We start from the raw sequence: 14641 nt of genomic DNA, 5'->3' as shown, positions 1-14641 counted from the left end.
CACCTAGCGACAAAAACCAACCACGCAAAGCAAATAATTGAATAAAACAACTATAACAAAATCAATTTCACATGTCTTATCACTTTAAATTAGAGTCTAATGTATATATATTTTGTATATGAGATTGAATATTAATGAATAATTTAATAATGTTTAAAACTATATTTTTAATAAATAACAACTTTTATTAAAATAAGTTTTAAATCATGTGTGTCTAATACTATATTAAAAAATAATCTTTAAATTTAATTTAATCAAATAAAATTAGTTTATAAAGTAAAATTTATATTAACTTTTATATTTTAAATTGATTTTTTTTTTACATTAAAATATTTTAGGACGAGTGAATGTATCTTAATGAACTTTAAACAATTTATTAAGCAAGTTAGGTAAGGTGTGGGTTCTACTCATTCGACTTGAACGCGTGGACACTGTCATCAATGCCACAAATCTTTCGACGAGCCATCGATGTTTATCCGACTACTTCATTTAACTAAAATGGTTGAAAGTGTTTGAAATATTTTTGGTGGACAAAAGGAATTAAGGTGAATGGAGTTGGATTTAACACCAAAATCAGCACAACCACTGTTTGAGGGAGATGGTGGAGGTTACTACACTTGGTATACTTCCCAAATGCCAATTCTGGCTACGACTTATGTGGGTGCTGGTCGTCTTCTTCTTCACCCTCGTGGCTTTGCCTTTCCTCATTATGCAGATTCATCCAAAGTAGGTTATGTCATTCAAGGTCAGAACCCTTACATATATATCTTTTCTATTCTCTCCCCGCTTTTCACCATATATACATACAAACCTTAACTTCCAGTTACTAAGTTGTTTATATAAGAAACTTTGCAGGGAGTGATGGAGTAGTTGGGATGGTTCTCCCCGACGGCAAAGAAGAGGTGGTTGTGAAACTAGAGGAAGGAGACGTTATAGCAGTACCTGTTGGAGCTGTCTCCTGGTGGTTCAACGATGGAGACACAGATCTGATCATTGTTTTTCTTGGAGAAACTTCAAAGGCTCTTATTCCTGGTCAATTCACTTATTTCCTTCTAACTGGAGCTGTTGGAGTTATAGGAGGTTTCTCATCTGAGCTCACCAGCAAAGTGTATAACTTGGACAAAGATGAGGTTCAAAAGCTCACAAAAAGTCAAGCTGAGCTTTTTATTGTTAAACTAGACAAAAATCAGACACTGCCTAAACCCCAGGTTGACATAACCAAAAAGCTTGTGTATAATATAGATGGTGCAGAGCCAGAAAATGTAGTTGAAAATGCTGGATTGGTGAAAACCTTAACGGAGAAAGAGTTTCCTTTTATCGGGGACACTGGTTTGAGTATGATTAGAGTGAAACTTGAAGCTGGTGCTGTTAAGGCTCCTTCATATGCAACAACCACTGCGATTCAATTGATTTACGTTGCCAGAGGAAGTGGCAAGATTGAAATTGTGGAGTCTAATGGAAAATCTGCATTAGACACGCATGTTAAGGCTGGTGATTTGTTTGTGGTGCCGCAACTTTTTGTCGTGGCTAAAATTGCAGGAGAAGAAACGATGGAATGTTACTCCATTACAACAACTACAAAGTGAGTTTCCGCTGGTTTTTTATGCAACTTTCTTTATATGCAGAATGCAGAAACACCGAAATATATTTTTGTATTAGAGATGTTTTTATTATACTCAATAAGTCGAGTTAAATGACAGTTTAAATACTTTTTCTTACATCTTTAAAAAATCTTTTAAAGATAAAGTACTGACAAATTTTCGCATATATATAGATACATAGATAACAAAAGATTTACTGATTTAATTATATGATTTGCAGGCCTTTGTTTGAGGAGTTGGCAGGGAAGGGTTCGATCTGGGAAAAGTTGTCATCTTCGATTCAAGAAGTTGGTCTTAACGTGGATTCAGAATTCATATCTAAGATCAAGAAATCCAGTGATCTCATTCCACCCTCGTATTAGTTTGATGTTGATGTGAGAGATAAGGATGAAGTGCCTAACTTCTCATTGCATTGCTTGGGTTTTAAAAGCACTATCTTTTCTACGTGTTTCATTTATTTCTATGTATGTTTAAATAAATAATGCAATGCATACTTTTTTTAATATTTATCGTTATAAGTAATACTTTTAACATTAATATTGTATTTGTAATAGTTGAGTGTGTGAGCAGTAATGTCATTTGAGGCATATTTAAATTAGATCTATTACATTGCTAATAATTTTTCTAAAATTATGAAAATTTAAAAAAAAATTATAAGTTAAAATTAAAGAGATAACAGAGAAAAGTAGTGAAAGAAAAGCTACGTATAAAATTGAAATAATAATGGTTTGGTTTACAGACAACCTAAGATAAATTTTTATTCTTTAAGTAAAAGTAAATTAATTATTTTGATATTACTTTTTTTACTAATTATAGCAAAATAGAGTTTGGAAAAAACTTCTTTTTGCCTCCATAATGAAATATGGAGTTAAATAATCCATAAGGAGAAGTTTATTTTCAACATCAATGGAAGAAGAAAAAGCCTCCATCTTTAACGAGCCATGCCATAATCACCAAGATCGTCGCCAGTGGTGCCGCATCCAAATACTACCTATTCCATCTTCTTTATTAAGCACGAAGAAAGCAGTTTCCTCCCAGTAATAAAAAAAGGAGTGCAATGTAAAACCCTTTTAATTATAAATTTGTTTTATTAAAAGAGCTAAAGCCAATTATTCAAAGTGTTAAAACCACAAAATTTGGCTTTTCTCTTAGGCATATTCTCTCCACACCTATCATCTTCTTCACCCAATTTCTCACAGCAACTTCATCTTCCTTGTGATTAAAGATAGGGGTTTCCATCATCATAATGCCCTCTTTGACTCTACCTGATCAATTTCTTCATTCAGGTAAGAAAAATTTTGGGTCTTCTTTGATGTTAAGCCAATTTTTGTCTTGCATGTTACTCTAATGAGGCACATTTTTTTCTAGAATCCTTGATAGTACTTTATTCTAATTAATAGTTCCTTGATTTTGTGTACTATACTTAAGAATGTGTGGTACGAATTATAAAATATATACGATGAAGAGGTATGAAATGATGAGAACGTAAGGTATTCCATAGTAGAAAATCTCATTTGATATAATTAGTAATGTGTGCATTGATGTAAGCTGTTATTGAAGGTTTATGTAAAATAGAATGGGTCATGTGACGAGATACCATTGATACTATTTTAAATTATTCATTACAAAATACAGGCCACCCTTTTATTTCTTATTCAAATTCTTTAATCTATGCACTAAGCATGAGTTTTGAATACGTTAGTTTTATCTTCAACTGTTTTTGTAGTTGGCCATAAACGGAAGGAACAACAAAAAAATCAGCACTAGCATGAACATCTAATGAGGTAGCTGAACTGGAAATTTTGCGATCATTGAATCAAACATGAAAAACCTTCTTATAGCCAGAATCCCAACAAAACTTGTTCTGTCAATGCATTCTTCACCTCAATTCTGGTCATTGTATCTGCTAGAAAACACATGAATTTGATACCTTATGATGGAGGAATTAGTTTTAAAAACTTCATATTTTGTTTTTACAGAAGCAAAACCTAGAATGAACATTTTTCTGTGGAGTTTTAAAACCAGCATGATTTTTTATGGGTGGCACATAAAAAACACAATCACCATAACTAAATAAGCAATCCAGAGTTGTAGACAGCACTGGTTAAACTATTCTGCAGCAAGATGGTGATGTGACTAAGGCATAACCATTAAGAAAATTCTAAAGGATTTGCTATGCTATCCAGAGTAAGTGTCACTAAACTGAAACTCAAATGTCAGATCAACCCACTTGAGCGGCCTCGAGTCCTTTTTGCCCAGATTCAATCACATCTGCAATCGGATTTGCATACTTGTGAAACTGCAAAAATCCAAACGCGATAGTTCAATAATATCTCATTCACTATAACACAGCAGGAGCAGGATTCAAGGTAATCACATCACAGAAAATAAACAGTAAAATAAAAGTAGAGTTCACGTGAAAGATGTAACCTATTGACCAATTTAAGAAACTTCTAAAAATTTTGTTCAATGCAGGAATTATGGATGTAAATTGAAGGTTTTTAAGCCAACCATGGTGATTAGGTCACACATATTTCCCCGGAATATAAAAATTGGCCTATTACCGCTTCCACTAACTCTTCACATTTGCGGCATAACCGCTCCACTTCAACTGCTGCAGATTCTTTTTCTGATGCAATTTTACTATTTATTGCATCGGCCTGTCCATAGCAGAAAATAAATAAATATTCATTCTTTCATCAATTATATCCATTGATCATGAAACTTAAAAAATGCAACCTCAGATAGCACAGCCTCCACATTTCTCTGCCTCATTTCCATAGAAAAAGACTTAGATTCCACCTCTGATTTTGTACTGCTTAAATATTTAGTTGCTTCGTCCCGCATAGTATTGCACTCTTTCTCCGTTTGCTTCATTAGTTCTTCCATCTGCTCAACTGGGGAAGGGAAAACAGGTCAAAAAAGTTGAAGGTAAAACGCAACAAAAATGCAACCTTAAAAACAGTTTATGTAGCATGAAAGTTTTCAACAAAAATCACTAAAGCAATATGATGTACAGTTGTGCTGCTTTTCAGCCAGCAAAATGCTATTTAAAAGACAAAAAAAAGGGAAAACAAAAGTATTGAACAAAAATCATGCCAGATTACTTGTGAGCAGCAGTTTTTGCAGATTGTGTTTCGTAAATGTTACCATCACTCATGCTAAAACAGTTAAGCCATGAAGCTATAAGTAGAAATACGGCATTGTTTGCACTAGAAGTACCTTTACTTTTTCTTTCAACCAGTCTGGCCTCAAGTGACTTCTCCAACATTTCTTCATCGCTAAGTTTAGCTTTCAATGTTTTAAGTTCTTTTTCAATAGATTTACCAGAATTTACCTATAGAAGACACAACGGACATCAAACTAGGTTTTGCATCGTAATAATCTCATATCTCTAACCACTCCATTTTAAGCTCCATTAAAAAAAACACTTCTTCCCCAGTAGATTTTCAATCATTATGACAAATGCCAGGGCAGAAGTCAACTGACCAGAGTATGTTTACCTGTTCTTGTATATCCTGCATCAGCTTGTAGTGTTTTGACATTTTCTTGTACACCTAAAAAAATGATAAACGATAGAGTGATCAACATTCAAGAAACAAAATATCTTGAATTGATCCATGAGTTACAGCCCTTTACATTGTAGTTTGCCTTCCGAAACTATTTAAGTATTAAAGATATTAAAGATTGAACAACAATATCTATGGCAAATTTCATCTGTCAATCCATGCCGTTTGGTCTTCCAGTCACAATGGAAGGGACGATTCAGCTTGCCTAAGCCCAACCCAGTTTCAGCAATGGCACCAACTAATTGACTTCTCAGTTCAGTTCATACATGTGCCCTACAACTCAATAGCTCAGGCTTCCCAAAATTTAAAATTGTGCTGCAATTGCACTCTGGAGTAAATCTTAAGTATGATTGGTTGGAAGGAAAGGAAATAGAGAAGAAAAGCAGACACAAAGGACAAAATATCTTTTCTGGTTTGGTTAGAAGAGAAAATGCTCAAGAAAAGTTGACTTTTGTAAACAAAATTTCCTCTACTTCCCTGCTTGTACTGTCCTTTCCTTTCAACTCAGATATCAAACTTTTCTTAACATTGTTCAAAACACATAACTCCATAAGTAAATTAAAATAGAAATTCACTGCTATGATAATGAAATGTGGATGAAGGGGCGCTAAGAATAGACCTAGTCTGCAACAAAAATTCCGTGAAATAAACTTCTCAACAAGTGCACACTATTCACATGAAAAGTATGCATAGAAGTGTACTGTGACCTAAAGTGCAGGTAATGAGGGAATAAGAAAAGATCCGCTATGCTGATAAAATACCTTGGAAAAAACTTCAACGAGGGCAGTCTTCTCGTGAAAAGCTTGCCTTGCTAAACTTTTAGCGTTCCTTGCCTCCTCTCGAGCTAATTTTTTTTCCTCTAAAGCTCTCTTCATGGAAGGTAAGAGGAGTAAATTTACATGAGAACTGGCAGAGTAAAAATCTCATAACTCTATCTAAGAGCACAAACATCTAAACCAAGCATTGTAATAGAATCTTTTTTTCCCATTAGTAAAAATCCACTACAAATTGCAGGAAAAGGACAACAGTTTAAAACTAACAATGTGCTAAAAAACTAGAAGATGATCAACTGTCGTGTGGGGAACCAACACGAAGGTAGCCAGATAATTGCCAATATAATATTTATACAAGCAAATTGGTTGGAGAAATGCTAAGTATGCCACAATTTTTCAGCCAAGAACACAATTAAAGCCAATTAACTTTGATTATGCATGGAATATAAGAACAAACTAAAATGAATGAATTTGAATATCCATGCTACTAACTACTGGAGTGAACAAAATAAAAAAGATTACCTGTACTTTATCAGGTGACTGGGCAATTTTTGAACGTAGATTTGCATTTTCTTGAACGTTTTGTACCAATGTAAATTCAGCATTAGAAATCTGGGTAACGAAAAAGGAAAATAGGATGAGTAAGTATTTATATAATATATGCACCAAGTACTCAAACTATCAGGATCAATGGGGGTTGAAGTATGTAGACCAAGGTAGGAATTTCAACACCAAACTGAAAACAATGCTTAAACAGTCACATCGCAATGTAATACACAAAATAGTAAAGACCTACATAGCCTCAACTAATTAAAACCAAAGCCATGACCAATGTCTATACTCTAGCCAAATTAAGAAACACTTGCATCCAACTAAACATAGTCCGTTTAAAGCGTGAATTGCTGAATAACAGCAGAGAAAGACCACCTTAGAAACCAACGTTTTCGACAAACTGCAGCTCGCAATACACTTACAAGCTACATAATCCAAAGATTCAGCTCTTCACACCTATGTAAATTGTTTCAACCTTTTACTCCTATGCCGTTGTTTCTTTCACACACCATCCAAAATCACCAACATATGACATATAAGATTCAACAACTAAGCTTCCATTATTGGCCACAGAGCATTAGATGGCAAATAATCACTGACCTTCTGATCCATTTCCGCAGTCCTATCTTTCAACTTCTTCAAAGTACTCCTCAACGAACTCTGGTGCTTGTTCAGCGCCTCAATCGATTGCTTCAGCTCGTTAACTTTCGCCGACTCCTCCTGAACAAGAGGCATTTCTCTCTCCCTCGCCTCATTGCATTCCGCAATCTCCCCTTTCAACTGCAACAAAACCACTCACTCAGTATAAACAAATTCGAAAATGGGAAGAGATGAAAAAATATTCGGCACAGACATGCAGCATCTTGCTCTCCAACTCCTCATGCTGCAACTCCAGAGCGTTAAATTCGTTCACGCTCTCAGACACTGTGTTCATTTTCGTGTCCCTGGGATGGAAAAAACAACAATGACAGTTAGGTTTTCTCTTAGTCGAGTGAGGAAGCAAAGAGACTTACCTGTAGAGGAAGAAATTGAGAAGAGCGCCGAGGAAGATGTCGGTCCGGTGAGAATCCGGCGCAAGGAGATCGGCGAAGGTGAATTTGCCAGGGCATTCGATGTCTGCGAGAACCTCCTTTATCCTGTTGAAGAGTATGACGGCGCGAACGGATTCAACGTGGAAATCAGGATTTTCAAGATGCTCTAGGGCGTCAAAGTCGAGTTGCTCGTTGTCTTCTCTGCAAAAAAAGGAAGAGAGGAAGAAGGTGAGTGAGGAATGTAGCGATAAATAAGACGAGATGAGAGAAAAGAGAGAGACTCGAGGAGAATGCCGAGGTGGAACAGGACGCGGGTGTAGAGCTCGGAGACCAAGTCAGGGTTGGGTTTGGCGAGTTCCTGTTCCGTCACATTGGCAATCTGAAACTGCGCTAAGATTGCGACTATTTCCGGCCGCTGGAGCCTTGGGTATTCGTAATTCGATGCGGCCATCTTCTTCCGCTCCGCTCCAAAAGCCACCACGAATTCAAGGTTTCAAACCCTTAGTGGAGGTTGCTGATAAAAAAAAGAAAGAAACGATGTCAAACCCAAAATTAAATTAAAATTGAAATAATTTTCCCGCCAAGTACTTCCATCAGAATACGAAATAATTAAATTACAATAATAACCTCTTGATTTTCTCTATGTTTTCTATGTATCACAAGATTAATAGGTTTTCCTCCTTTGTTTATTATTATATCTTTTTAACTCACTCACACCATTTTCAAAGGTTTTAATTTTCATTTTTATTTTAAAAAACAGTGCTTTCTTGTGTTAAATTTTAATTAATTTCTATCTTTTTCTTTGAATAAAGAAATTTGAATCTCTTTTTAAATTTATATTTTTTCGTTTCAACCACTTTGTATAATAAAAACAATAACTCTAAAAAACTATCTAACAAGGAATCAAACATAAAGAACCTTCTTACACTCAGGAACCAACCAAACTTGTTCTGTCAATGCATTCTTCACCTCAATTCTGGTCATTGTATCTGCTAGAAAACACATGAATTTGATACCTTATAATGGAGGAACTAGTTTTAAAAACGTCATATTTTGTTTTTTAGAAAAGCAAAACCAATAGAGCATTTTCTGTGGAATTTTAAAATCAGCATGGATTTTTATAAAAGTGGCACATAAAAAACACAATCACCATAACTAAAGAGGCAATCCAAAGTTGTAAACAACACTAGTTAAACTAAACACAACACACTTGCTCCACCTCAAGCATTTCAAAGTTCAAAGTAAAAGTTACAACATGAACATATTATTTGGTTACATAGAACAGGAATTTCCATTCTTTGATTCATTGATTCATCCCATTGATCCTCTCAATGACAGAGATAATCCCTTGCGTGCCAAGCTTTCCCTGTCCATTGGCCACCATACTAGTAAACAGCTGTTTCCATAAGGAAGCCCCAGGCAACACAACAACATCATCGTCTTTGGCTCCTTCAACAACATCAACTCCCATTCCCAAATCCTTAACCTGGTACTCTGCAAACCCACCTGGTCGGAAATCCCCTTCAATCATTCTCTCCCCAAATATCTCCAACGCTTTAGAACCCGCAGCACCATTTCTGATACCCTCCACGAATTGCTTCAAGTCCAACCCCGCGTGCTTCGCGAAAACCAAACCCTCGCTCAGCCCAACCAAATTCGCGCCGATCGTTATCTGGTTCGCGATCTTGCAGCTCTGCCCGCACCCCGCGGGGCCCACGTAGGTTTTCTTCCCCAGGATCGAGAAGATAGGGTGGAGCCACTCCACCACATTTTCCTCCCCCGCCGCGAAGATCGCCAGAGTGCCGTCGCGCGCGCCGATATCGCCTCCAGAGACGGGAGCGTCGATAGCCCAGGTGCCGAGTTCGCGGGCCTTGGAGGAGATTGTGCGAGCGAGCTCCGGGTGGGAGCTGGTGGTGTCGACGGTGACGGAGTTGGGACGGAGGGCCGGGAGGATGGAGTCAAGGAGGATGGCGCGGACGTCGGAGGGATGGCCCACCATGGTGAAGAGAACGTCGGAGAGTTGGGCAAGTTGGGCCGGGGATTGGGCCTGGGTGGCGCCTCGGGATTGGAGAGCGAGGGCGTTGGGGTGGGAGGGGTTACGGGCGTAGAAGGTGAGACTGTAGCCCGCCGACAGAAGGCGAGAGGCCATGGCAAAGCCCATTACGCCGATTCCGACCCATCCGATTCGGGTTTCGGATGGCAAAATCGGGTTCGGGTACAGCGTTCCCATGGTGGTTGCTCTGAAGAGTGAAGTGAGTGAGTTAGTACGATAGTACAAGTGAAACCGAACACTGACCAGTTGTTCTTTTTACTGAATTGCTTTCTTTTAAAGATAATTATTCTTATTTTTATTCTCATTTCCGTAAATATTAAGGCTCCATTCACAAATACAATTTTTGTAATTTAAACACTTCAACAAGTTTTTTAATACAGTCTACAATAAAATTCATATCTATATATTTCACTAATTATTATTTATTTATTAAATTTTAATTATTTTGTTCACAAAATGTAAATTTAAGAAAATTATCCATATCATTATTTTGGGAAGTATTTTTAAAATAAAATAGTAATAATAATAATAGTTAACTTTATCTATTAGACAATCAGGAGTTTCCAGATACATTTCACAAAATCTATTTTTGCAATTGTGAAAATGTAAGACCTTAAAAATTATATCTCTATATAAGTAATTAATACGATGTAATAGTGTTTTAAGTAATGAACCCTTATCACACACATAATCCTCTTACAAACTCTCATTTAACACCACACCAACATCTATCACTCACCTAACATCACTAACAAAATATCTAATCGCACTTTAGCACAGAACAACACTAATTGTGATTTTTTTTCTTGATCCCGAGGAGAATAAATTAAGGAAACATAAATGAGACGCCATATACTTTTATTATTGTTGTATGCAAATTTAATTATTAGCCTTTTTAGATAAGGAAATTTTAAGACAGAACTTAAAATGTTTTTTAATAAATATTTTATTTATGTAAATTTTAAAGAAAAACAGAATTTTTTTTATGAAAGTAATTAAATTTATTAAAGTTCAAGATTTTCAAATATAAATAAATAATTTTAAAAAATTTATATTTTCAAATTTATGTTTTTTGTCTTTATATTTTATTTCTTTGGCTCGACTTTCTGGGATTTCCCCATTTGATAGACCAAAATTTTATTGGTTTGAGTAAAGTTTAGTTGTTATATTTTGACACTGTTTTTTTATAAATTTCATCGCAATATTTTTTTAAAATAAAGTTAAAAATAAAAAATAGGCTTATCAATTCGACAATTCGGTGAGTTGAGTTATAAAAAACAACCCTATTCTTAAGTGATAGATCAGTCCACCCTGACATGTTTTTAGTAGGTCAAATTCGGATCAGACTTAAATGGAACAAGCTGACTCATTTTATCATCCATAATAAAAAGATAATTAAGTGAATTGAGCATATTTATAAAATAAATTCATAATATAAATTACTTACATATCAATTATGTGTTACTTATGAAATTCAAAATTAAAAAACTCTAAGTTAGACTTTATTAGTCTTATTACAAAGAATTTACATTGAGTTTGATTTAATTAAAAAAACATATTAGACAATACTATTTTCTAATTATAATTGTTTTTTTCAAACACCAAAGCATAATAATAAAGGAATAAGATAAAAAAAATCAAATTTTCAAACTTTTAAAGGTCGGGAAAAAAGTTATTTATAAAAATATGTCCAATGGTTGAAAATTCTTCCATATGTAATTTTATTTCAAACTGAAAAAAATATAAAATTTCTTGTTTAACTTATTTCAAATTAAAGTTTTGTTATTTATTAGTGAAAATATATAATTTAAAGATTAAGTGTTATTAACGTTTTTTGTATGCTTTAACATATTTTTAAATATGCTTAAAAATGTATTAAAATATGTATACTCGTGTATTATAAGTTAGAAACTGTAACGTGGAGAATGAGAATGTCACTTTTTTTTCATTCATATATTCTTATTCTTTTCTCACTCCGTATACTATTATAGCAACTAGGGAAAAAATTCCTTTCAATCGTCTCAAACTATAATAACTTCATTGTTTATGTTTTTAATCATATATAATTATTAGTTTCCTCTCTTTCGTCTCCATCTCTTAATTGAATCTTTATAATTTGTTGAAGTTTTTTTAGTTAAAGATAACTCTCTATTACAACTCAAATTTTAGATATTTATTTATTGTGAATTTTACTTATGACATAACTTTATATATTAAAAATATTTATTTAATGAACAATGCAATAAAGTCAAATATGACCATAAATGGAAGTATGAAAAAAAAGAATGAGATGCCTTTTGTTGAGTAGGAAAAGAATGAACACCAACTATTGATCCCATAACAAACAAATACCTATGCATGCATATGCTTTCTTGTAGGAAAGAGGTTTTCAATATTTAGGTTTTCTTTTTAATTTTTTAATTCTTGGTTAATTTTTCATATATTTTTTTCTATAATTATACAATAAACACTTTTCATCTCATATGACTATTTTTTTTTAACTTAACTCAATATAGATTGATCATAGAAGACGTATCTAATGAAATTAGTTGTGAATTTATTCCTTGAATGGTTGCACTTACTTTTATCGTTCAATAAGTAATATTCTTTCATATAAATTCATGGATGAGGTTCATCTTTTGGTTCCTCCCTTTAGGATTTTATAATTATGAAAATGATGGTTAAACACTTTACAAAGATAAATTGAGGAGAGAAAAAACAAGATAAACTAATAAAAAATCAATATTTATTAAAGACTAAAACTATTTATAAAATAAAGGAGAAATACTCACACAAATCATGAATAATGACAAAAATAAACAATATAAGAAGAAAAGTCGTACCAAACTTGAAAATAGAGTTGTACAAGCCATGAACTCTCGGTTATTATCTTAAGATATATTTTATTTTTCATTTGAAAATGTTTCCTCACACATGAAAGAGAAAACATATAATAGGATGGATTAAGAAAGTGAAAACAAAAAAAATTATAACTTAAATAGTACATTATATAGTAACTCAGCTAAAGAACACTTATTAAAGAACTAAGATATTTCGGATCAACACGATTCCTTGAACATCCATAAAAAATTACACATGTCTTTATTATATCTGATCATGCCCCCTTTCTCATTTGTCTTTTAATAGTTTTTGTAAAACATGTAGACATTGCCTTTTCTTTTAAAGAAAAATGGAAAATAGCACATATTTTGATTTTTTTTGCATAGTTCATAACGAGAGCTCCTGTAGTGATATGTTGATGCTTCCAAGCTTACCCATAATTTTAAGATATATTACTAATGATATTCAGAGGTGGTAAAAAAATTCGATGTCAATATGGATACCTAGTTAAAAAAAACTAGTTGGGACGACTATTTGATACTATCTATCGTGTCCAATTTAGCAAGTCAGTCCACCTAGTGAAATAGATCAGTCCAATAGTCCAACATTGTTAAAGAGCTAAAATGTAAGGAACTTATCCTTGTCTAACTCGACATGCCAATTCAGTAGGCTAACCTGCCCAGCCTAACCAATCAATAGTTGCATCTGAATCTATTTTCAGCATTGGCTCAAGGATTTTGAATAAGTATAGAAATCGTCTATTGTCAAAAAATGTTGAAGCAATAGTTTGTATTTCCACTTGGAAGCATGAGTTTCGTGATTTAGATAATGATGAGAATAATGAAGGAGGAGAGTTCTAATGTTGCATCTAACAACCTTAAAAAGGGAAATAATGAACATTGAACGAAGAAATGATCGAATGATTGTGTGAACAAAAATTATTTAATGTAAGAACATGTTTTGATATATTGTGAAAAATTCAAATGTAGAGATGCTATAGTCAAATAAATGATAAATGATTCAAATGATAATCTCCCAATCTAACTGTTCAACAAGTTGGGTTATAAAAGTTAATATATATATATATATATATATATATATATATTAAAGAATTAAATTAATCAAATTTGCTTAATGTACAATTAAAAAAGCTTAAATATATAATTTATGGAAAAGTGGGCTAGTCCAATCAATTTTTTATGCATAATGGAAAGAGTTCCTTATTTATCTTTCCATCGAATCAAATTAGTCAAAGATTTATCTTATATAAAAATTACTAAGAGAACAAAACAATTTTATTGTCCAACACGTTTTCAAATGAAAGTATTAAAAGTCATTTGTCATTTTATAGGAACCACACAACTGCTTTTATGTTATTATCCTATATATTATATATATTTTAGGCAAAGATTATATTTAAAAATAAAAAAATATTCATCATTAAATATAAAAAAATATTCATTAATTTAATGATTTAGTAATTAATATTGACTATAATTTTCAATCATTAAATTTAATTATTACTAATAATTTCTTCTAGTGTTAAGTTTCAAATATGTTTTTAGTATTTTTATTAGTCTCACATAATTTCATTTAGGAGTAATACAGTTAGGATTAGTTACTATATATTCCTAAAGTATTGTTTACTTTGAAAATTGGAATTCTATTTCAATTTTATTCTTAAAAGACATAGATAAAAATATAAGTCACCAGTTTAATGACTCTCATTCTTAATAAAAGACTTAATAAAATGATAATTTGTCTTAAAAATAATGTTATCAGAATCACCGCATTTTTAATATACCTTTTCAGACTGAAACTTTATCATTGTTAAAAAACCTCTTGAAAGATAAAATAATAAATAAGTATTTAAACTGAGATTCTTAAACAATATAAGTTATTGAGTGTGTGTAGAAACAAAATCCAATCCATAACATATCAACGAAGGATTTGGGGGATACTTTATCAATCAAAACGATAAATGTAAATCTATTACTTGGAAGTCAGTAAATTAGGTTATGTAATTATGGATCTGTGGACCAATTGGATTAACACACAAACAATAATAAAGTTAAAAAAAAAAAAAAAGACTCATGCAGACAATAGAAAGACATGTATTTTGACACACATGACAGATTGTTTTTAGATAAATATGTTTACTTTTTAAAAATATAAACATGAACACATGTCAAAATATAAAAGTAATAGTCTTAAAATGTCA

General features: G+C 32.9%; 3 protein-coding genes across 3 annotated transcripts; 1 reads left to right on the top strand and 2 right to left on the bottom strand.

Moving 5' to 3' along the window:
* The first annotated feature begins 399 nt into the window (after nucleotides 1-399).
* Nucleotides 400-2154, top strand: LOC124821467 (glutelin type-A 2-like). Its single transcript, XM_088111366.1, has 3 exons — nucleotides 400-745; nucleotides 856-1582; nucleotides 1822-2154. Exons 1-3 carry the CDS (start codon nucleotides 550-552, stop codon nucleotides 1961-1963), a joined length of 1065 nt encoding a protein of 354 aa, XP_087967492.1. The 5' UTR covers nucleotides 400-549; the 3' UTR covers nucleotides 1964-2154.
* Nucleotides 2155-3621: 1467 nt separating this feature from the next.
* LOC124825042 (kinetochore protein) lies at nucleotides 3622-8397 on the bottom strand. The gene is made up of 11 exons (XM_088103525.1): nucleotides 7808-8397; nucleotides 7509-7727; nucleotides 7349-7439; nucleotides 7096-7275; nucleotides 6466-6555; nucleotides 5932-6039; nucleotides 5105-5158; nucleotides 4824-4938; nucleotides 4341-4498; nucleotides 4166-4261; nucleotides 3622-3900 (listed from the first exon to the last, which is right to left on the bottom strand). Exons 1-11 carry the CDS (start codon nucleotides 7975-7977, stop codon nucleotides 3823-3825), a joined length of 1359 nt encoding a protein of 452 aa, XP_087959651.1. The 5' UTR covers nucleotides 7978-8397; the 3' UTR covers nucleotides 3622-3822.
* Nucleotides 8398-8660: 263 nt separating this feature from the next.
* On the bottom strand, nucleotides 8661-9838 carry LOC124825043 (putative 3-hydroxyisobutyrate dehydrogenase-like 2, mitochondrial). Its single transcript, XM_088103526.1, has one exon. The coding sequence runs from the start codon at nucleotides 9754-9756 to the stop codon at nucleotides 8830-8832; it is 927 nt and encodes a 308-aa protein (XP_087959652.1). The 5' UTR covers nucleotides 9757-9838; the 3' UTR covers nucleotides 8661-8829.
* Between the last annotated feature and the right edge of the window lie 4803 nt (nucleotides 9839-14641).

This window comes from Vigna umbellata, chromosome 1 (assembly GCF_029865625.1).
Source record: "Vigna umbellata cultivar VRB3 chromosome 1, Vumbellata_1.0, whole genome shotgun sequence".
Taxonomy (NCBI): Eukaryota; Viridiplantae; Streptophyta; class Magnoliopsida; order Fabales; family Fabaceae; genus Vigna; species Vigna umbellata.
This window is presented reverse-complemented; position numbering and strand designations above follow the sequence as displayed.

Coding starts and splice junctions, on each gene's coding strand:
- LOC124821467 (XM_088111366.1), top strand. CDS start 550: ATGGAGTTGGATTTAACACCAAAATCAGCACAACCACTGTTTGAGGGA. Junction 746..855: donor AGTAGGTTATGTCATTCAAG/GTCAGAACCCTT, acceptor GAAACTTTGCAG/GGAGTGATGGAGTAGTTGGG. Junction 1,583..1,821: donor TCCATTACAACAACTACAAA/GTGAGTTTCCGC, acceptor TATGATTTGCAG/GCCTTTGTTTGAGGAGTTGG.
- LOC124825043 (XM_088103526.1), bottom strand. CDS start 9,756: ATGGGAACGCTGTACCCGAACCCGATTTTGCCATCCGAAACCCGAATC.
- LOC124825042 (XM_088103525.1), bottom strand. CDS start 7,977: ATGGCCGCATCGAATTACGAATACCCAAGGCTCCAGCGGCCGGAAATA. Junction 5,159..5,931: donor TCGTTGAAGTTTTTTCCAAG/GTATTTTATCAG, acceptor TCATTTTTTTAG/GTGTACAAGAAAATGTCAAA. Junction 4,939..5,104: donor TGCAGGATATACAAGAACAG/GTAAACATACTC, acceptor TGTCTTCTATAG/GTAAATTCTGGTAAATCTAT.